The following is a 23494-nucleotide window of genomic DNA, read 5'->3' as shown; positions in this document are numbered from 1 at the left end:
TCATTTAAAAACTAGTTTTATTTCCATCCTGACTGAAGGAACGTAATCATGAACAGTAACCTTTTACACAGCTGAACATACTGAGCCTCATCTACTGCACCGATAACTTGTTTCTGGAATGTTTTCATTTAGGATCAATAACTTATGTAAAATATTCTTTACAGCAAAAGGATAGAATTACATAATAAAATACTGTACAGTGTTTTGCACACAAATGAAGCACTTTCAACAAAACAGTATTTGTTCCCTAGAGGCAGACAGTTACAGTCACAGAGTTGATCTTTATGGTGTGTAACAGTGGTTTAATTACCACAAGGGCTTTGGGAAAATACAAAAATATAGAATACTGTATGTAAGACAACATTTAGAAGGTGGAGTGGAAGGACCTTAAGTTAACTGGATGAGGAGCAGCAATCCAAGACCTACAAATGCTTAATGGAAAAAACTGGAGAGAGATACACAGGAGGCTGCACTGGTCCAGGAGATATGATGTTAAAGACCTTCCTTACTTGATATTGCTGAGTAATGTAGCAGCTTAGTGTAGTACAAACCGCCAATATGTGGAGGTGGCAGTTTTCAAAGGTTTTAACATCTTTTGGCTAAATTTTGAGTCAGACTGTGCTAGAAAAATGACATGTTTTTCCCTCGCTCTACATGATGACACACCTCAAACCTCAAAAACATTGCACACAGGAAGAGGATAATAAACATTTGGTGTATTTACAGTTTAATACAGTACTAACAGCTGAACCTTGGCTTCAAATCGAGCTACATTCAACTCCCCATTGTCGTTTATCCCCCGTCAACTCACAGCAGAGCTCTGACGTCTACGTCTCTCGAGTGCTCAGCGACAGGTGGGTGGACAGTGGCTGCATTTTAAAGACTTTTACATTCATCAACTCCTCTGCTCTTCTTTCTTAAAAACAGGGTACTTGCTGTTCCACTCCCACGACATTATTAAAGTCTCTCACTGTGGCGGGCTAATACATTGGAACAAATGACATGAGGGGGGTTTGTCACAGCAGCTACAACGGTAATTTGGTCGTGTCCTCTCTCTCTCTCTCTCTCTCATTTGTTTGCTTGCTATGCCGTGGGTCCTCTAGCACTCGTGGCGGGTTTGTCGTCCTGGCCGCGACGTGTTTGGGAGCGGACTCTTGTTAATCCTATATTCTCCTTGGTGAGGTTTCCAGTCAAAGCAGCATCGTGGACCTGCTTCATGTTCTCCTGGACTTCAGCCTTGGCGTTCTTCAGTAGGTCAGCCTGTCCCTGGACGTGGGAAGGGAGGTGAACAGGGGAAACGAGGAGGAAAAGGATGGAGGACACAGGGTACAGCAGGGAGAGATGGGGACAGAGGGTAGAAGCGGAGGGAGGGGAGGTGAGAGAGAACAAAAAAGATGAGCAACTAGCTTCAGGCCAAAACATGTTCTAATGGTCTCCCCCTAAGGCTGTTTGGGTTTTTGTGAGTGTATGAGTGTGTGTGTTGCTGACCTTAAGGATGGTGATGTTCCAGCTGAAACTTTCCAGCGCTCGACTGACCTTGCGACCTTTCAGCCCCTCCTTGGCTGCCAGGCTCTGCAGCTTCTCATGAAACTCCATCGCTAGAGCCGAAAACACACGACCCGGCAGATTAGAGGTCAGCACTCTGCTCTTGAAATTCATTGTTCACCTCGTGTTATATTCCTATACGGTATGATTTGAATTTAAAGTTGCTGGAGTTACTTAAGAACAGTGTTGAGTTGACTACTCTGGCTATAATCGACCAGGGACACAGGGGTGATTTGTCACTTCAATGCATTTCTTCTTCTCTTATCTTCACTGTCACTTTTGCTCTCCCGAGCTGACATCATTTCTGACATCACCATATCTGGTTAATGATCCGTCTGCCCGCATTTCTCGAGTTGATCAGTCTGAGAGTTTCCATCATCCATCTGCAGGTTTTACTCCACCACCAGCAGAAGATCCTGTCCTCTCTCCTATCCTCATGGGCCTACACTTAAAGGTGTAATACGTAACTTTTCCACATTAAAATGCCTAAAAATAGCGAGACCTGTGATACACCTTTTCAATCTTGGTCGTTTTTTTATTATATATTTTATGGCAGATTTTGTAAATCTGAGGATTTTAGTCATCGCACATCATGATCTTAAGTTGTCAGAGAAGCAAGCCGAGCAAACATTAGCGGCGGCTCGGCTCGGTTCCGCCCGCAGCCCATGCAGGATGAAACTGCTTTATTCAGTGTTTTCATCAGTTTTAATTTAAAGCGGAGATCTCTGTGGATAACTACAGTGAAAACCTCCTGAAGGATTAACACAGGAGGAATCCTAACAAGGAGGAGCTAACTGAATTGATCACAATGGTGGTGAAGACGACAACTCCCATGATCCCACGCTACTTCATGATGTCACCAAAGATCCTCTTTTATTATTGTTTTGACTCAGAGACCTATAGCAGCAGAAGTTGCATACTGTGCGTTTAATGCAGAAGCTCCATTGATGGGGTCTGATTGGAAAGTTGTTCTCTTTTAACCTCTGTATATGTTGTTATATTCTTCTAGACTGAATCCCCCCCCAACAAATGAGTTAACCAGTGGGCTGCAAATGACATTTTAGCCATACAGTGAGAGGCAGATTTCACAAAGAGAGATGAAGAAATAAAGTGCATGAAAAATTCAAAGGAATGGTATTAATTGGACAGAAAATCTGAGTGACAGAAAGATAAAGAGAGAGAAAGAGAGACGGCGTCACCGAAGTCAGGCCGCCGGCTAGTTAGTGTGTGTAATGAGTTGTATTGTGTGTCTGGCTTCCTCTGGCCGCCCCGGGCCACTGTCCCACTGTTACCATGGAAACCCGGAAGTGGGTTAACATGGGGCACACATCAACGAGAGCCCAGACATTAAATATGCCAAGTTGTGGACCTCACACACACACACGCACACACACACACAGAGGAAAGAGTAAACAGATCGGATGTGAGTATAAGATACCTGTCCATCACTAAATGTCCACAAACATTGACACACACCTGCACACACACACATATGTTGTCACTGCTCCACATTCACACACACCTACAGAAGTTGCCTGAATAATAACCTTTACCGTGTGGTTGCTAGGCAACTCGAAGCCTACGTGCCAATGTAGTGTGCGTGTGTGAGTCTATTTCCCTGTGAAACCAAGCGAAGCCAATGGAGGGAACATTATTTCCAAGCCAATACTGGGGCAGTGTGCACACACAGACAAACACACACAGAAACAGGGTCCTGACCCAGAGGCCAAAATAACCTCCAGGGCCAGGAAATCAGGATGTCGCAGGAAGTGCATCACCCTCACTTCCTGTCCTCTATATGAACTGTGAGCGGCCGTCAGGGGAAAGAGAAAACTGACGGATCTGACTTCCAGTCTGATGTCACGAAGAAACAACCAGGCTACGAGCATCTCATAAAGTGTAGACTCTACACTTCCAGATGTGAGGTCAGGACCCTGGAGGAAAAGCAGCTGCTCAATGGAAATTGTTAAAAGGTCAGTTCACCCAAGTCACAAAATTAATAAAGAAAAAAAAAACATACTGGCTAATGGCATTCTTCCAGAAGATGGTTTTGGTAGAAAGCACTGCCTAACACATGGATGTGAAGGCCAAACCTGGGCCATTGTAGCCTGCATATACCGTATGAAAGCATCCGCATCCTTGTCATGTTTTTCTACTTCGTTATTCAGTATATATGGTGATTACAGTTCTTCAACAGCCAGTTTTATTTTATTTATGGCGATCACAGCGTTGAAACATTCAGCGGTAACCTTTCTGTCCAGACACAATGTCTCTGTTACGCTGAATAATGCACTGTAAAAAGAAGCCCTGAAAATATAGTTTTTGTCAGACCTCTAGTGGTTCAACTTCTCACCTCACTGCAGTGATGTAGACGTGCACTCCAGGGTGTGGCAGTACGCAGTGACATCATTATTGGGTGTGGTTGCAAGTGCTATATAACACTGCAAGTGAGAAAACAAGTTTTTGTAATTTAGGAGAAGCAGCCCTTTAATCATAACACATCATAACACTGAAGTGGATTCACTCCCTCTTCTCCCTTGGTGTTCTTGTCTTCCTCTCAGCATTGCCTCTAGCAATCCATCTCTGCCATTCATCTTCCCACGCCTTTCTTATCCCTCTCCGTTTCATCTCTCTGCTCTGATGTTACTTCCAGACATCCCATGCCATGGCTCACTCCCAGTGACCTGTTTAAGCTTCCCCAGCTGCCCACCCCCTCCTCCCAGAGAGGTGGTCCTCCGTGTTGGGATCACCTGATCACCATCTTTACTCTGTTCACACAGGAGGAGCTTTGTTCATGAGATTGGGCCTCGGGCTCTGCAGCAGCTCTTTATCAGATGAAAGTACTGTCATCAGGAAACCAGCACGAAACAGTTGAATACTTTCAAATCTCACTCTGTGTACTAATAATACTACATGTGATCACACGTAAAATAAATGATCCGTGATGAGTATGAGATGGTGACACGGTGTCTCAGCAGCAGCTGGCCCGCACTGCAGCCTCAGCTACAAAACAGATGATGATGTCACAGATTATTTGATCAGCGAGTGAAGCTATGGCCCCAAAAAACCTAAAATAAAGTTCAGTGGAGGATGGTATGAGTTATCTGGGCGCACAGTGCAGCAGTCTGCAAATTTGTAAACAATATTCATCTCTGTCAAACACTCTCTTTTGGCACAATGGTCCACCACTGAACCATCATTTTCGTTTCACAATATAAATTAATGTCAGTTTTATCTTAACCTCTCCTTCATTTCCTCTTTTCTTTTCACACTTCTCTCAAGGGTGGTATTGAAAAACTTGTTTGTACACATTTCAACCCACAAATTCTGATGCAACACACAGATGCTTAAATGTGTGCCCCACGAGTTATTTTTTTAAACATATGACCTATGTAACTTCAGTTTAAAAATAAAGCACCTTGAGAACCACACACGTAACACATAAGTGTTTATTTTTTGTACCAAACCACTGTTAAACACCTCTAAATGCCAATCTCCTGGGTGATAGCTGAAGACTGAGTGTGATGTGGGTAATGTGTGTGTGTGTGTGTACTAGTGTGTTTGTGGGGTTGTTTATTGCCATGATGACGAAAGTCAGGCTGACTAATGTCTGAGGGCCCAAGGGACCAGGCTGAAGTAAACAAACCTCTGCCAAAGATCAGGGAAATGATATCAGATACTGTGCCCTTTGCTTAAGCGACTGAAGTGTGATCAACAACTGGAGCTGCGCCAATTCAAACCCCCTCCATCCAAAACATACAGATAAACCGGGCCAGTAAAAAGACTCATCTAACCTTGTGCGACACTGCCGGTTAGGTTGATGTTTGCAGAAGATAGGACTGGGAAAAATATGGTGGGAGAGGAGAGGAGAGGAGAGGCAAGAAAAGAAGAGTAGAGGAAATTGACAGAAAGGAATAAAGATGGAAGGAAATGGGGAGGAGGGAGGGATTTAAGTTAATGACAAAAGCAGCCACTGCAGTGTGGATAACGGCACTGCTGAAGAGGCTGTGTGGGAGTTGTCACGAGTGGACTAGGAATATGGGCACAGCCTGGTTTCTACCCATTCCACACACACATAATAAAAAAAGTGCTCTCTGCTCACACACACACACACACACACATACCCACACACACACACACACACACACACACACACACACACACACACGCCTACACACCCGTGGTCTGTATGTGCAGGATCCTGTCGTAGATTCCATCGGAGAACTCCATCACTGCTCTGCTCGCCTGGACCATCTGCAGACAGGGAAACATCTATTAGCATTAAAACACATACACATACGGTTGTGGTGAACCATAAACTCTTCACTCCTTTTAACTTCTTGTTTTTTTTTTGCATAAATCCCACTGTTAGTCACATATAGTCTGTTTCATTATCTATTGTGAAAGAATGCAGAACACACAGAAGACAAAAAACACTGTATGATACAAATTAAGAGTGAGAATATTGGAATAAATCACATGGGAGGTGAACATTTACAATTAAGTTTTTTCCTTAAGTTGGTGGTTATTATATAAAATTATGAAAATAGCCAATGGAGATCACACTGTAGGCGGTATTTAAATATACACACATACATGTGTGAAGGCACCCACAGAGACTAACGTGACAGTTCTTGTAAAGTAATGACCACACACATGCACACACACACATACACACACACACACACAAACCCTGCTGGGACATGACCCTGCTGTGGGGGAAGAAAAAAGCTGTTCAGCCACACACATATTCTCACACACTAATGCATTAACACACGGTCACATGTCTGTGCAGTTGCTAGTTGCACAGCTGTGACAAACAACCGTAGTTACAGTGTCACGGTTTATACACCGAAACCTTGATCATAATTTAATAAGACCAGAAACAGACCCATTTATCTCTATAGCCAGTTTCTCGCTACAAACCTGAGTCTCTCCCTCACTCACAATGCACATACACTCGCACATATCACATATGCTCTCTGGATAGTATTGCTACATTGGCAATTCATACTTATTGTCCATCATCCTACCCTAGAGACTCCTGGGGAATATCTAATATGAAAGATGAAGAAGTGCACTTTGAGCAAATATCAATTTAAAAAGTATTGCAGCAGCCAGACAGATGGCGAAGAAAGGGGTAGTAATATTGTTTACTACAGCAACATAGCAAGTGAGGCTACCACTCTGACAGGTGCAGGACCACAGCTGTATGGAAACCACATATATTGATGCCACAATCCAACAAGGCCCAGAGGGAGAGAAAGAGGAGGAGGCGGGAGCAGGGAGAGGAGTATGAGTGAAATAAGGAATGAGGAGGAGGCTGAAAGATGGAGCTAGAGACCAAAGGGAAATGTGCTGAAAGTGAGATGAGAAAAACTGACATTGTATCAGTGCAGCAAGCCTGAGCTACCTAAACCCACTCAACCACCCTGATTCATCCTGCTTTATTGACTGGCTGATGAGTTAACTTGCAGGCCAATTGACCGCTCTCTCATCCTCGTTCTCTCTTTGTGTTTACTTCCAGGGGGAGTTTGTCTCGAGGGCTAGATTCATTTTTAGACATCATTACATAAATTAAGTCTGTTAAATAATAAATTCTCCTCGGTCAATGAAAGTGCGTGGTTTGTTTGGGTGGAAACACACAGTGGATTCAGGCCAAGGTGAGGATGTGGCTGATGTGTTTACAAGCCTTGTTACAGCCGGGGGATGTTGTCTGCTACATAACAATGAGAGCTCACTTTATGTTTGAGAACGTTTCGGCAGAAAAGGAAGCTTTTGTCTGGGAGGGGGATTTTCATTGTTAGGTCAAGTACACAGGGGATGGGAGGCAACCAACTGATTCGTGATCTTTTTTTTCTTTTGTTTGGCCTTTCCTTCCTTTTGATGAATTTCAGAGTTATGTAAACTCACAAAACAAGAGGGATATCAACTGTTTATTCTCTTCCCTCCTCACCATTTCATAGGTGGAGACAACCCGGCGAAGGACATCGGGCAGGGGCCCCTGGGGCTCCAGAGAGGGGTAGTGGTCCCGGAGGTCAAACAGTAGCAAAGGTGTCCCATCTGGTCCTGACACTCTGGAGCTCAGAGCTAGTACACACTGCATGAGGTTAGCCACAGCCGACACGCCGCACAGCTCCCTGAACACTGCTACAGAGTTCTGTTAAAAAAAAGGAAGATGTACAAGTAAAAGCTGCAGATTTAAACATGACGACGTCTCTCCCCTTCTCTCTCTTTTATATTTCCTCACCCTGATCATATCAAAACCAAATCTGTCTCAAGCTTGACTTGCTTTCATTCTCTCTCTCACTCTTTCACACACCCACCCACACACACCCACACACACCCACACACACACACACACACACACACACACACACACACACACACACACACACACACACACTGCTAATCAAAAGCTACTCCTGCAGCAGAGATATTTGTCTTTTCTTTCAACTACTGACCTGCTCGCCTGCAGTTGTGCTGTTGTAGCACTTTGGACTGAAATTGAAGAAAACTAAGAGATGTGGATGCCAACAGTCTCACCACACTGACTGAACATATACTGTAATTACTGTTTTATTTCCACAGGGTGACACAAGCACCCGAAGACCAAATTGATGTCTTGCACATAAAAGGTTAGGTGGATGATTCATCAGGGCTAGCATTAGTCCTTCATTTCCATCGCTTCACTTACATAGCCATTACAGTAAAATATTTATCCACTGATCAACAGAAATGAGATTCACCATTCAATTTAGGGTTATAGTAAACAATTATTTTCTATGTTACAAAGTGAAAATGCTTGTTTTGTCAAATCAACAGCTCAAATGCCAAAATTATCTAATTTACAGTGACATAAAACACAAAAAAACAGCAAATTCTCACATTCTTATGTGAGAAGCTCAAGCCAGTGGATATTTTATTTTCTTATTTTATTTATTTTGTATAAATGACTTAAACATAATAAATCATCAGTCAGTTATCAATATTTTCATGTATTCTTGATATTGCCTTTGTTTGGAGTAGAATAATGACAACGCCATGTCTTTCATTAAACATAGTTCCGAATAAATATCATTGTTCTGTGCTGTGAAAAAGCGTCCATTATATGAGTTTTCACTCTCACCCTCGTCACTCTTCCTCACCTGCATGTTTTCCCTCAGGTCTGTGGCATCTCTCAGCAGTGGAGCAGCCATCTTGAAAACATCATCCACAGCCCGGACTCCCAAGTCCCTCAGAGCTGTGTAGTCCCTCCCCTTCCTGGCCTTCCGCACAGACAACCCCCGTTTGTGAGGCTTTCCCCCTCCTCTACGATTGGTGAGGGCCACGTGGACAAATAGCTTGGCGTGGGGAAGTTCCTCCCCTGTCAGAGACTGGAGTGGTACATGTCGGTAGCCCGGCTGAAGACACTCTAAAGAGATGGTGTACTGACCTGTGGTGGCAGAAAAATCACTTTTAATTTCAAAGCATTTCAAACTTAAACTATGAAATGATTGTGTTTGAGTCCATTCATAGTAACCCGGCTGATGTCTGACCTATAAATTCATCCCCTATGAATTCATCATCCAGCACCACAAAGCGAACCATGGCGAGCTCAGGCAGGTTGATCTGGAACTCAAAGCTCTCATCAAAGATAGGGTTGTCCCCGTTCTGGGTCACTGTCCTGGTGCGGCGCTCTGTGCAGTCGGCTGGGATGCCATGGATCTCCACATATACGTATGGGTCCACCACATCCCCTTTGGCCTCAGAACCCCTCGGCTTTGGCAGGTTCTGTCCACTTATCACCTGGAAGAAGGATCATCACATTGGCTGGTATTCATGCATTGTTGGCCTTTAGAAAACAATCATAAGTTTAGAGGATTATTCCTGTTTAATTAAACTTTGGGCTTTTTTTTTTTTTGTAGCTTTGGCCATTATCTTTATCAATTAGCATAACATTGTACACACCCAAGTAATTGGTGAGATCTAGGAACTGGTTGAAATCACCACAATGAAGTCCAGCAGGGTAAGAGGTGTAAGACAGTCAGACAAGTTGTAAAGAGGCCACCAGTAAAGAAAGATGATTTTAAAAATGTAATTTTACCTTTATCGTCACCTCTAAATAAGGCTGCCTAACCTGGTGGTTTGATTAAACCTGTTTGATGGTTGAATTTCTTTTTAGCCATTTTGTCACACAAGGGAATAAAGGCCAAAACTACAAATTAAGACCCAGGTACTAATGAACTGGAATTATTCTTTAAGTTTCAGGAGAAATTGTCCATAGCAGGAATAGATTTCTCAGAGTGTACATATCCCTGCCCCTACCTTCACGTGAAGCAGCTGTGGAGACACACCAGGCACTGTGTCTCTGGTGTCGGCACTGAAATAAGACACCTCCTGCCGCATGATGGCTGGCCGCAGAACATAACCACAGTTCCCATTCTGCCGGAACCAAGCTGTGTTCAGGTCCATCATCAGTCCTGCCGTCTGAAAATTCATAGACACAATTTGGCACCCGCATTTCCACAGGTCCTGAGGGTTCATGTTGCTTGAGTCAATACGCATGGGGCTGGGGTACACTCGTGACAGGAAATGCTTGTTATGATTGACAAAGTCACCGGGGCTCTCGCCAGCGAGACGCACAGCCAGAGATTCATGAAAGGAACACATTTCCCAAGGTTTTTGGTTTTTGGATGATGTTGGAAAGTCAATGAAGCTCACAGAGCGGCAAAGAGTTACTAGGTCAGACAGCTGCTTTAAGAGTTGGAACCGTTTGGAGGGAGGATGAGGAGGAATAGACTGAGTGACGGCTGTGAATGTGAAGCTTTTCTGCAACATGTCCTTCTCACCTCCTCCAGGCACTGCCACTCCACTATTAGCTGCTTTCAACCTTTGACACATCTCTGCCCCCTCATCCTCCTCACTTACTTCCCCGTCCTGCCCATCAGGGCCTGGCCCCAACTTCTTACCCCTTATAAGGATTCGATGCCTTAGGGCATGTGGTGACGGTAGGTACGAATCCCCTTCATGTGGCGGATTTGTGTATAACTTCTCCCCTAGTATACCCGTGAGATGTTTCCACATCACTTTCTGCTGTTGCAGTGAACAGTGGTTCTCAATACATATAATTAAGGGAAACTCTGATGCCACAAATGCAAACCTTCCAATTGCTTCTATCACACAACGCAGGGCCAGTGGAGGGGAAAGGGTGTGACCCGTACACACCACTGGCTCCTCACCAGAGCCATCCCAAACGTCCACCTCAACACATCGACAACCCATCTTGAGGGCACGGATGTAACCAGAGATGTCGGAGGGACCTCTAAACTGGTCCTCAATGAGGTAGGTGTTGTGGGAGGAGTTGATGTAGTAGTGGGACAGAGGCTGGGACATGTCCTGGCACACGGTATCATGCTCTGGGTCGAAGAGGTGGCACTCTGCTGAAGTGAGGTAGCTGGTGAAGCCGTCCAAAGACAGGTATCCCTGCTGCCGGCCCTCCTCTGATGGCTCATGGGACTGGATGAGCTTCAGGCTGGTCTCCTCAGTCACCTAGAGAGAGAAGATAGATTAAGGAGAAATTAAAAAGAGAACATTGGAATTGCATTTGTCCATGTACAACTTAATTGGATTCATTTGTGTTACCCACATTAGCCATGCCCTGCTCAGCCTCAAGGAACCGCATCAGGTCTTTTGTGTCCAGGAACTCCTTGTTGCTAGAGAACTGCACCAACAGAAAGTAGATCTCTGGACGTGTGCAAAAGTCATGGAAGACCTCGATGAACTCCTGCTTGGTGACTTGTTCATTTCTTCCCATTAGTCTTTTGGTTGCATTGTGATCTTTAACTCCAGATCCATTATCAAGGGTAAGCCCACACATCTTCTCCCTAACTCTTTGAAGCTCTTTAAACCTGTGCTCCACTTTACCACTGCTCACCCCAGGGTTTACACTCTGTATCAACTTAACGGCAGACTGCAAGCGAATTCCTTCCTCAACATTTTCCTGTCTGTCCGAATCAGCAGCAGAGGAAAACAACTGCTCCAGCCAGCCCAGACGAAGACTGTCCTGACTGCTGGAGAGCATGTCCAGGGCATGTTTCCCATACTGCATCAGATACCTGGAGGCAGATGAGAGAATAATGGACAAGGTTGATGCAACAACGCAGAATGTTTTTCTTACAATACTGCATCACACACATTTCTATTTTCATCTCAGGCATTTCAGTGATACTCATGTAAACCACAACAACAGCAGCAGTAGAATCAGTTTAAAGACAAATCATGTTTCCTTGTATAGCCTTTCATCCCAAAGAGGTCTCAAAGGACTATAAAAAGAAATCAGCCCACCAAGATCTCTGTTCATCATAATGCAATCAATACTGAAACAAAGCAGCAAAGACTAAGAGTCAAGATATAAAAGGCCAAACCAGAGAGGGTAGATTAACTTGGCCACAACTTTGTTCAACCACAAATGAAATCTCTGTTATTTGTTTCTCACTTTGATGTCAGTCAGAACATCCGATTGTATGCCCACAAAACACACAAGTCAGCTGGTAAAGCTAGTAATTTCGTAGTACTGTCCTCTGTATACATTACTACTGTAGGGCAATGCTGATAATAAGGATCTCTGACACTGGTTTAATGTGTTTCTGTTAGATTTACAGATCACAGGTGTACAGCACTTCTTTGATGTGTCAGACCTTAGTCCAGTCACCCAAATGTTGGCCACTTCAGCTGAGTTCGCCACCAGGTCCAAGTTTTCATATATCTCTCCATAGATGATGGAGAATGCACAGTCCTCTGAAATCTGCTCATAAACTCCACTGGTGCGGAAGGTTTCTGTGTTACGACCTGTCCGTACCTATAATTTGAGATCACAAGAGATGCAAAAAAGAAAAATCCACGTCAGATACAATAAAAACAAATCAACTGTTGTCTTCCAGATGGTTCAAGGTTGTAAATATTTCCATGACCTTATTCTAAAAAAAAGTAATAGCCACTGTGGGTTGACTCAGAATGCTTTTCCTCTGGACACTTACCTCTCGTATGGAGGCCAGAGAGATCCGGGCTTTGTCTGACTCCTTCTTGGATGGTTCCCAGCACAGAGCCTGGAGGCCTGCATCCAGCAGGTAGTACCGCTGGTAAACACGTGAGTTGGGCCGGATTTTCTTCAGCTCACTGCCCTCAACCTGGAAACAAGATATGGAAGAAGTTGTCAAACACTGATTTTCAGCGTAAAGCTCAGCCCACTTCACTTCTTAACACCTATTTAATATTTGAAAGACTCAAAAGCCTCTGATCTACCCTTAATGTATGCATTTCACATTAAATATTTCATGTATAGGTATGTAAATTATATATTTTATGTAAAGGGTCACACTGTAGCTGACCCACCATGGAGTGGATACAGTCGGCAGCACTGCTGATCTTCTTCTCTGACAGGCTGCTGCTGAAAGACACTGTCTTCTTCCTGTCCCGACCCGCACGTGACCCATCCTGATGATGAAGGAGAGACAGACGGATGAAACGATAGGACAGATAAAGAGTGAAGGGGGGGTGTATTAAAAATGAGTTGAAAGAAAGAGACAGACAGACAGGCAATGATACCTCTGAAACATATTCTTTGCTTAAGCATGACAAACAATTTTCCAGTCCAGAATGGATCTCAAAGGATTAAAAGGCATATCTGTTTATATAACCATACATAACAACAGATTATTAGGTCCACCACATAGAGCCTCCTCCTACCAATCTGTTATTGTTTTCCCGATACCATGCTAAAAGCCTTTGCTTGCCCTTGTCCTTCACCATTACACCATTAATCATACCTGCCTAGACAGAGGCAGCAGGCTGCAGCATTCTGATTCTGCCCCTCCACATCAGCAATCAGTTTATCTGAGCGCACCATCATAGCTCATCCATCTGATATATTGACCGATCAGATGTCACCCCCACAAAGTACCTTATACTAATAGATAAGAGCAAGTATGTGGGCGAAGTTATTCAATTATGGATATATTAGAGTCCCAATAGAATCAAATCAAAGACTTAATTGAAGCTAATTTAAAGCAGCATAAGGAAGGTAACACAATTGTAGATGATTCAATCCCAAGCAGAGTGATTGAAGACGCAAACACCCACATACTACTGTCTTACTTACATCCAGTATATATCAAAAGGATGGAAGCAAAATATTAAAAAGTGATTATTGTTTAGTAGCATATTGATTGTTGTGCAATGTATTTTTTTCAATTAATTATCGGTGTAGTATGCCCATAAAAATTTCTCAGAGCTCCAAATGCTTTTGTTGTTCTGCTGTAAGTCCAACACCTAACAATATTCAATTATTAAATATATCAAAAATATATATGTGTTATATATTCTAATTAAAATGAAGAGCTTTTTGAAAAGATTTAATACAAGGAAAATATCACAGTCTCTGGAAAGGTTTGGATTTCCTTCTGGAAGTTGTTTTAAAATCAAGGCAAATTATAGAAAAAGTACACTTAAGTTTTTAAGTAGCCTGTTGCTCAGACATGGACACATGTCTACACATGTAAAAATGTGACAAATTGTTCACCAATGGTCTGATCAAGATTTTCACATTTATAGTGTACATCTGCAAAACTAGCACGTGGCTGATGAATCTCATCAGCAATAATTCTGATTTCAATCAAATAAGAGTCCATATGATCCTCAAGAGCACTTGGATCTTTTATGAGAGAAGTGAGAAGGGAGCCCTTCATATGAACGAAATCTGAGGGGTATGAAAGGCAGAGAAGCAAAAGAAAGACAAACAAAAAAGCTGTGTTTCATCTAAAGAATATGAATGAACATGTGACAGAGAGAGAAGGCATAATTCACAAAAGGATGAAAAGGTTTCCCTCAGAGGGAAGGGGCGGCATCTTACCATCACAACTCCTCATAGAATCACCTCATTAGGATGGGGAAGTGTTTCCAATGGCAACAAGTTTTTTTTTTTGAGCTCATGTGGTGGGGGAGGAAGGGAGGGAGGGAGGTGGTGCTCTAAAAATACCCCTGGTGCTTTGGGGTATGATAGGAGTGAGGGGGGTGTGGACATGGGATGAGGAAGAGAAAGAAGGTCTTTCCTTTAAGACCCCCCTTCCAATCATATCCTGACAAACACAGGCAGAGAGACCACAGGCAGAGCTCTGACAGTCAAGTTTAGATCATTTGGAAAAGGGGATATTGCAGGTAATCTATTAACAAAAGAAAACACTGACTTGTAAATGAGCTAATTGATTTTGTGTTCTCATTAAAACGCTTCAGCAACACCTCTAACTCTCAGATGCAACTCCACCCCACCAGCGGGCAGAGACATATGAAAATTAAATCAGACTTCTTTCTCTCCCTGTCTCTCTCTCTCTCTCTCTCTCTCTCTCTCTCTCTCTTCAAAATAATCTATTTTGAAAGCAGCACTCAATTTGTTTTTAAAGGCTCATTCTCCCAGAATGAGGCATCACACCAAAGCTCATTGACTTAATTCACAAACACAGACACAGAAGCACGCACCACCACCTTATCGTTCACACTTTCCTTTTTCTTTCATGCAGTGAAGCAACAGGCACCGGATATTAATGTTGGCCTCAATCTATAACTCTCTCTCTATGTGACGTTAGAGGTAATGGCCCCTGTGTGGCTGTATCAGCCCCAATCTCTGTGCACACCTTACCCAGTTAGGCAAGTCTACACAAAATAACATGACCAGTAACAAACATCTCTGTCATCCCTGTTTAATAGACAAGCAATGAACAGAAATCACACTGAACCAATGGATACGTTCCCTTAAAAACGAATAAAACTCATGCGGTGTGTGCCTGTTACAAACTGGGGAAACATCAGGATTCTCCAAGTGACCAGTTAAGCATTTGAGATTCAATTATCTCATGTGTGGAGGCTGTCGTGCACTTTGACCTCTGTTGGCCTACCACATAAATGACTGATAGGGACGGAGACAGCTCCAACACACAACCAAACAACGCTAACATCACTATAGACTCTGAATAAATTATCCTGGGCACAGACTAACCTGTGAGAAGATGAGCAGCCAAACAAAATACAAAAATTTATTGATTTTTTCATGCAAAAATAGGCACATACCGTCCAGACAGGTTAGAGTAGCTGTGTGTATAGCAAAACTAAACAAGCCAAGCCTTCATCCAATAATAAAATTCAAATTCCATTATAGTTCATCTCTGGTAGGATGTACTGTATGTCTCTGTCAAAGAGGCCCCATTTAGTTGTTCTCACAGAAAGAAAGATGAGTCTCCAAAACCACTACTGCGCTTCAAAACAGGAAGCAGCCTGTCAGCCCGTCACAGAGAACTTCCTGTGTCACCACTCACAGAGCTGAGTGAAGTGACAACAGAAAAGAAAGAAAGATACAGTGATACAGTATGCGTGGATGTCATTGTTGTGAGAAAACTTTTGTGAGCCCAACAAGTGATTGACTGTACATACACACCAGGAAAACCATTCAAACCTCTTTATATACGTTAATTATTATCTGTGTGTTTGCTTCTGTTGGAACTATGCAAAAGATGATGATTTTGTGACTATGGGATTATTGGTTTTCCTGACAGGACGTCCACGCTGACTGAACAGATGGACAGATGTGAGGATGGATGGAGGATAAGAAAAATGGGGGAGACTGGGTAGCAGAAGAGATTAGATGCAGTTATCAGAGAAGGAAATGCAAGACGACAGAGACGTTACAGAAAGGTGAAACCTGAGAAGTGAAAATTGATAAACGGCAAAAAAAGAAAAAGAAAAAAGAAAAAGATTGGCTGGAGGAAGTATGGGGGGAAATAAATAAAGCAGCTCTTTGGCAATTTTTGTGGATAGTCACTGAACTTGTGCACTTGGTATTTGCCTGTAGGCACCAGCGTGGCCTTGTGGCCTTCATTAGCCAGCTTACATGCATGCATGGCATGATGTATGAAAGCATATGTTTATATGGATGCAACAAGCCCGTATCACTTATTGCAGCATCTCCAAATCAGAAGAATGAAGATGTAGGTCATTCGTAGGCGGGTCATTAATGCACTCATTAAGACAGATAGAAACTCAGAGAAAGAGAGGTGGCTGTTAGGTGAGAGAGAATAATGAATAGAGGAGAGAAAACTGGTAGGAAGGCTGAGCTGTCTGGCCTGTGGCCTTGTGTTTTTTTGACAGCAGATAATGGACGATTCATGTTATGGTTTTTTATAAAAGCTTCTCACCCTGGAGCGCAACACCACGTGCTAGTCTCTCAAATGTAAGTTTTCTTCTTCTTTCTTTTTTATGCCACTGTATAATATACCATTTTCTGACATTTTCTGGACTAAACAATTAATGGATAAAGTCCAAAAACATAACTTGTTACGATGCTACTTGTTATTTGCAGCCCTAATCAGGACATCTTCATGTATAATTACTTACTAATCACAAACTGTGTCATGATCACACACTGTATGTTGGGTCTGAGTTGCACATGTGTGTGACTGCTACAGAAGCCAGGACACTGGGGTTAAATAGGACTCAGAAAAGAACTATGTGGTCAAGTCATCGTGTCAGCGGCTCAATGCATGGGAGTAATGCTCAACAGAAAATGTGGTGAGTCTGACTGTAAACCCTGCCCTCGTGGCAAGAAGAGCAGCAGATGCTCTTTTACGCTTGAAACCTTTGAAGTTTCTGTGTGTGAGTGCACACAAGCACTCACACACAGAAACACACACACAATCAAACACACACACACACCACACAAAATGAAACAAGTAAAAGGTTGACTTGAAAAGGTCATCTTGTCAGAGACCTAACCACGATTTCAGCTGACAAACGTCACAGATGCATTTCCTGAAGACAGGAAGGCCGCGAAAACCAAGAACAGGCAGCTGAAGCCTTGAGTCGGGCATCAACTGTTAGCATGAAAGTAGCGATTAGCGCGCCAAGTGGAGTTTCCACACGCGTCAGAGATGACTTCAGTGAGGCTACCGAACAGGCACAAGCTCATGCACGCGGACACACACACACACACACATCTCTGTACAACCCTACACATGCATGTTTATTATAGATGTGGAGTGTATATGCGGAGCACCTCAATCACCAGAGTAGTAGTATTTCCTGTGTCAGTGAGAGGGCTTATCAGGCCTCCTTGCTGTGCAGGGCTGCGCTTATATGGAGTTTAATGTGGTTTAAAGCAAAGCTAAAGATGTTGATTTGAACTGCAGGAGGTGCTCAGGGCTGCTCTGACTCAAACATCTACCATCCCCAGCTGTGTGCTAACGCCGCTGGCTAATGCTGCTCCCTCAGTCTGAAAAACACACACAAACACACACACACACACACACACATCCACCAAACATGCATACTAACGGTGGTAATATGAACAGAAAGATTTATGCATATACCACACACACACTCAAACACACTTGTGTAAACACATTTTATTGTGATTTGCTGTCCAGTTAAATATGATATATCACTAAAGAAATAGTTCAACTTTTTGGAAAGTACCCTTCTGTGCTTTCTTGCTGAGACTTAGGTGAGAGGAAGCAGGAGATGGTTAGCTTAGGTTAGCACAAAGACTGGAAGCATACGGGAGCAGCTGGCCTGGCTCTCCCTACATGTTGCTTTAGTGTGAATTAAAGGGTCTATTTGTAAGTTTTCTCTGCTGCAGAATGCGGTTTCCTTCCAGGAGTGGGTGGCGGTGATGGTTTGCTTAAGAGCTTCAGCCACCATTGCCTTTTCAAGACAAGAGGTTATAATACATCCTCTGAGCAGCGCCGCTTCTTCAGGGCAGACTGGACACTACGGTGACTCGCTATCGGAAAGTGCTGAGACGGTCCGGCCAGACCGGGGCTAGCTGGTTAATGTGACAACTCCAGTAGAAGCAAAGATACACACACATACACATACACATACACATACACATACCAACCATGAGTGTCTTATGTTGGCATGAGCAGTCAGAGAACTGGAAAGCAGATATTCATTCTGCTTAGCTGTACTTTACTAGAAGGCAAGCCTGTGCAAGTGTGTGTGTGTGTGTGTGTGTGTGTGTGTGTGTGTGGATGTGCATGTGTGAGTACTTTAAAGAAGACACAGAGAAAGAGCGATGGTTATCTACATCAACTTCAAACAGACATAAACTGAGTGGGCACCTGATTCTGCAACTCCTTCACGCACACAAGAGCGAGACAGAATAAATGAGAGGAGAACAGACAGCATGAAGTACATACTGATGAAATACAATTAGGGGTACTCTCATTACCTCAGCCAAAGTGAACCAAACGTACACACACACACACACACACACACACAGAGACACACACGCACACACATTGGACATAAATCCCCTGACTCCTGTTAAAATCTGGCTGGAATGTCATGTTTCCTGTTTATCTGCCCACACACCACCCAGACTACTATTGTGAGGAATCCTGAGTTTATCTGTGGGGGTAGTTTAGCAAACAGCAAAACAAACTGTTGTGTCCACAGGTGAATTTATAACTCCTTGGCTCTGAGACTGAGCTCTAGCTATCAAAAGCCCCAGGAGTTTATGCTTCAAAACACAAGCACGTTTATGGTGAAAGCACAAATGTATGTGCGCTGCTGCACTCCCCGGTTCATTGATCACTGAACGTTCTCAGCATTAAACGTGCCCACTGAGCACACAACGCTCATCATCATATCACCAGTGCATGCCCCTTTCTGCTTCTGTGTATGGGATGCATGCGCAGCGCCGCCCTGCATTACCACTCTTTGAAGTAAAGGTGGTACAGAGGGAGGGGGTGATGTTCTGGAGCCATTAAGTGTCACACATCAAACGTGGCGCTGCATATCAGGCGCCGCCCTCGCCAGGAGTTATTTATCACCAACTCTGACCCAGACGGCAGATCTCCACTGAAGCAAGTGAAGTGTTTTTAAATCCCTGCTGTCAGGCTCACTGCACTACAAAATAACAGAAGAAAGACAAGAGCAGGCCTGTGTGTAGGCAAGGAGGTGAGAAACACTTGTGTGTGAGCGTTTCTGTGAGAGAGAGAGAGAGAGAGGGCCATAGAGAAAGTGACGTGTCATCACCAACTGTTCATGACTTAATAGCAGTATTGCAACATGAGATGTGCAAGGAAATTGGCCAACTGCTCTGTTTCCTGTATTGCCATGTTGGAGGCACACACACACACACACACACACACAGATGAAGGCATGTTTAAATAGTCATGTCTTTGCAAGCCGTAGCTCTGGAGACAAGCAGCAACTAGAGATCAATATAAGACCTCCCATGTGCCTAAAGGCAGAAACCATAAAAGGGCAAAGTCAGAGGATGAGTTATTGATTAGATGTCAGCTATATCACACTCCTTTAACTGTCGTTTGGTTCCCAAATCAACAGACATTGTGAATAAGTGTGATTTTCCATCTATATACAAATGCACTTGACATTTGCTGACATGCGAGCTCAGATCAGTGTAGGCAGTGGGGTTAACTGGACAGGGGTATTCAACTGTGAGCCACAGAGGGCAGAGTGAAAGCATTTTCTCATTATAATCAAAATCTACAGCAGGTGGTTTCACTTATTAGTTCCCCCTCCTCCTCTTCTCTGGTTGATGGAGTGCTAATAAGTGACAAAAACCTCGGCTGATGTGACACACATCGTTGAAAAGCTCTGAAACTGAGTATTTAAGACTGATTTTAAATCCTGCACGCTCAGTAGCTCACTATCACCTTCAGTGTGACATCATCAGGCTCATCCTCTAAATTTCCTCAACAGGCTGAGGTGAGGTGAGGTGAATGGTATTACAATAGCAGAGTCACGGTGTATTATTTTTTTTTTCAGATTACAGGTCTGTGGAGTCTCCCTCTCTCTCTCTCTGTGTGTGTGTGTGTATGTGTGTGTGAGAGAGAGAGACATCTGTATTTGCATGACTCAGTAGTGATTTTATACTTGATTGTATTTTATGGTGTTTTTTTTTTTTTTTTTTTTTACTTTCCATGGCATCAGCATCACATTCCTGTAGGGACTTGTAGTGTTGCTGTGTTATTCAAGTATTTTTTTTTTTTTAAGTAACCGTGTCTTAGTTATATTTAATAAGTAGGTAACATGGGATTATTTTTAGGTCTGCTCTGGACGTGCAACAGTTTGCATGTATTTTTAAATGTTAAAGTCTTCCCCCTTCGAGATAAGATAAGGGTTTTTTTTTTTTTTTTGTCTTGAGGGAAAGTATGGCCTACCTTGATGAGACTGCTGCGTCGAGGGATTGGTTTGGATGCTGAATCTGAACCTGCGCTCTCCCACGTCGGGGACTCGCAGCTGGACTCGCTCTGGACCGTCTTCGCGGTGTCTGACACGCTGCAGTTCCCGTTGGACACCGGCTCTCCTCGGTGCGTCTCCAAGCCCGATCCGGCTTCTCCTTGCGCAGCTTTCCAGCCAGAAAGCGGCGGAGCGACGGCGCTCTTCTTCTCTCCGAATTCAGCCATGGTGACACTCAGTGGGGTTTCTTAGTTCTCCCGAAAGCAGCAGCGGGGCCCCCAACGCAACAGAGCCGCACACGGATACGGACGTGCCATCGTGTGAAGTGAGCGATCGGCGACCGTGCGCCAAGAGCGGTGGAAACTTCTCTCTCTCTCTCTCTCTCTCTCTCTCTCTCTCTCTCTCTCTCTCTCTCTCGTAACGTCTTCCTCCTCAACACACACACACACACACACACACACGCACACACACACACACTGAGGGCGAGATGACAGGAGGGGAGACAGCTGAGCGACAGCAGTGACCGACACACCTCCCAGCCCTCCGCCGCCAATACTCATCGCATCATCGCCGCGACAGCTGGATGTGCGCTTGCGTTCAGGAAATGTAGATTATAGGGAGGCTGTCTGCTCTGCCTCCGCCGCCGCCGCCACCGTAGTCCAAATCTAAATCCTCGGCCCACTGTACCACAGAATTATGTAAAACACGATGATTTCGACCCCCCCCCCCCCCCCGCCTTCATCCAGCGCGACTACTCCTCTAAGCGCGGCAGCAGGTTTATAAAGTCATCATCTGTTGGGGGACAGACGGGTGGGTGCTTTTGCTTTTGCGTCCCTCCAAAAACGAAGTGCACACCCACAATGTGATTTTTACCACTTTGTAATAAGGCTCCCTTTATAAAGGAGTTACAAGTTGTAATGGCTTCATTAACTGTTAATGAATGCTTTATATACGTTAAGCTACACTAATAAGAAGAACTTGCCAGTTTGTGAAAATTCCCTCTGACTGGTTGAACACTTTATTTCTAAAAAAGGGCCACACACTATGATGACAAAAAAAAAAAAAAAAAAATTCTGAACAACCTGTTAACACATATAACTGCAAATATGAAGATTAGATTGTGAAGTTATTCAGCTTCACAACTTACATCTTCTCCCATCACATCATTAGAATAAACATAGCTGGCTGGAATAGTTGCTGTAGTTTCCTGTATATCTGTACATGGACACAAAATGTGAGGCTACGTCTTTATCACAGATACTGCTGTCAACATGTTATTGTGTATTTCTACTAATGAATGTCTTGTGTGGAAATCAGGATTATGATGTCCGTTCATGTGTTTCGAAAAAATTATCTGTTGTCAGGATGTGATATTTAAAGGGTCGTTTTGCAGGTCACACTTGCACCTAAACACACAGCAGAATGCACCATCAGTGGCCTTTCTAAAATGCAATAGAAGTCAAGGTCATGGATTTTGCTCGAGGATTCAGCGGCAAATTATTGTGATGTATAGCTCAGGGATAAATGCCAAGATCCCTTCTTCAAGGGTAAATGCCAAATAAAATGAATTAGTTCACTTAAGGATGCACACAGAGAAAAGTGCATCCAGGTCCTATAGGCAAGTGTCCACAGTCCCTTGGCTGCAAAGTCTCTGACAAACAGCATAGTCCGAATAGCTGAAATAATTTTGCCTGTTGACACATTGTTTCTCCAATACTTGCACAAATCAAGGTCGTAGCAACATTCAGCGACATTCATTCACAACCTTCATACAGAAGGTTCAGTCCATTTTTAGTGTAATTTCCCCACAATAAAACACACAGTGTCGCATATAGTTAATCATTGAAGGGGAATCTTATCTGAGGAGACAGGAGGTCCTTCCATTTCATTATCAGCTCAGCATTAACATAGTGTAATGACTGCAATAAAAGCTTTGCACCAGGGTGTCCTTGCTCAGAGAGCTGAAGTGGAATTTCTGCAATGTAACACTGAGGAAATAGAGGTTTCATATTCTCATAAAGTGTGCATGCACAGTCCAGTTGATGATTTTCATTAGAGGGAAATCATCGTCTTGTTCACCAGGGTGTCTTTCTAGAGGACATTTATAGATTAGCTTAAGGAGGTGATCAGCAGAGGAGAGCACACAGATGATGTTTTCCAGAACTCTCAGGTACAAACTGGAGCTGGAGTCAGACTAAACTCTAGATGTACATAAGTTACCAATGGGAGTCTGGAGGTGCACAAGTATGGCTCTCACACTCCCCTAAACACACACTGAAGTTAAGAGCATCTGCCACAGGAGCCTCCATCAGGTGCATTTTATAATATATAGATTTAATGCTGCAATATTTTATGCACTATAATCTAGGGTTGGTATTGATGCAGCAGCTGAATTCAGATGAATTATGTTTGAACCCACAACTGCTGACTACACAAAACAGCAAGCAGTGTTGGCATAAATACAGCATCAGCCTGGCAGCACCACTCACCGGCCATCTGATCTAAAGTTTTAGGTTTGAGGATGAGAAACTGCACCACCAGGATTTTAATGTAAACACCTTCTTTTCCACAAAAGATTTGTTGGGACTGGGCTCAACACGTTCATCCTGTGTTAGAATGAATGGAGAGAGCAGCAGTAATCCTGCACTCAATCTACTGCATATCAGTAACTAAGTCATGAATCCACTTGTCAGGACAGAAAATTGTTGTCATACGT

General features: G+C 43.6%; 1 protein-coding gene across 1 annotated transcript; it reads right to left on the bottom strand.

The window, feature by feature from the left end:
• LOC139633690 (inactive phospholipase C-like protein 2) lies at nt 1–21143 on the bottom strand. The gene is made up of 12 exons (XM_071499530.1): nt 20760–21143; nt 12919–13020; nt 12564–12713; nt 12225–12385; nt 11174–11642; nt 9853–11076; nt 9084–9333; nt 8694–8980; nt 7502–7705; nt 5724–5799; nt 1489–1598; nt 1–1266 (listed from the first exon to the last, which is right to left on the bottom strand). The coding sequence occupies exons 1-12, from the start codon at nt 21003–21005 to the stop codon at nt 1084–1086; spliced, it is 3462 nt and encodes a 1153-aa protein (XP_071355631.1). The 5' UTR covers nt 21006–21143; the 3' UTR covers nt 1–1083.
• Nucleotides 21144–23494: the final 2351 nt, after the last annotated feature.

This window comes from Trachinotus anak, unplaced genomic scaffold, assembly GCF_046630095.1.
Source record: "Trachinotus anak isolate AG129_WGS33_773 ecotype Australia unplaced genomic scaffold, CSIRO_AGI_Tana_v1 ptg000016l, whole genome shotgun sequence".
NCBI lineage: Eukaryota > Metazoa > Chordata > Actinopteri > Carangiformes > Carangidae > Trachinotus > Trachinotus anak.
Note: the sequence above shows the minus strand (reverse complement) of the source record. Positions and strands in the feature narration are given on the sequence as shown.

Bases quoted from the DNA above. Each gene is read 5' to 3' on its own strand.
- LOC139633690 (XM_071499530.1), bottom strand. From the start codon at position 21,005: ATGGCTGAATTCGGAGAGAAGAAGAGCGCCGTCGCTCCGCCGCTTTCT. The intron at 13,021-20,759 runs GTAGGCCATACT...CTTCATCATCAG, and splicing joins GACGCAGCAGTCTCATCAAG to GATGGGTCACGTGCGGGTCG. The intron at 12,714-12,918 runs GTGGGTCAGCTA...TCTTGTTTCCAG, and splicing joins CCGACTGTATCCACTCCATG to GTTGAGGGCAGTGAGCTGAA.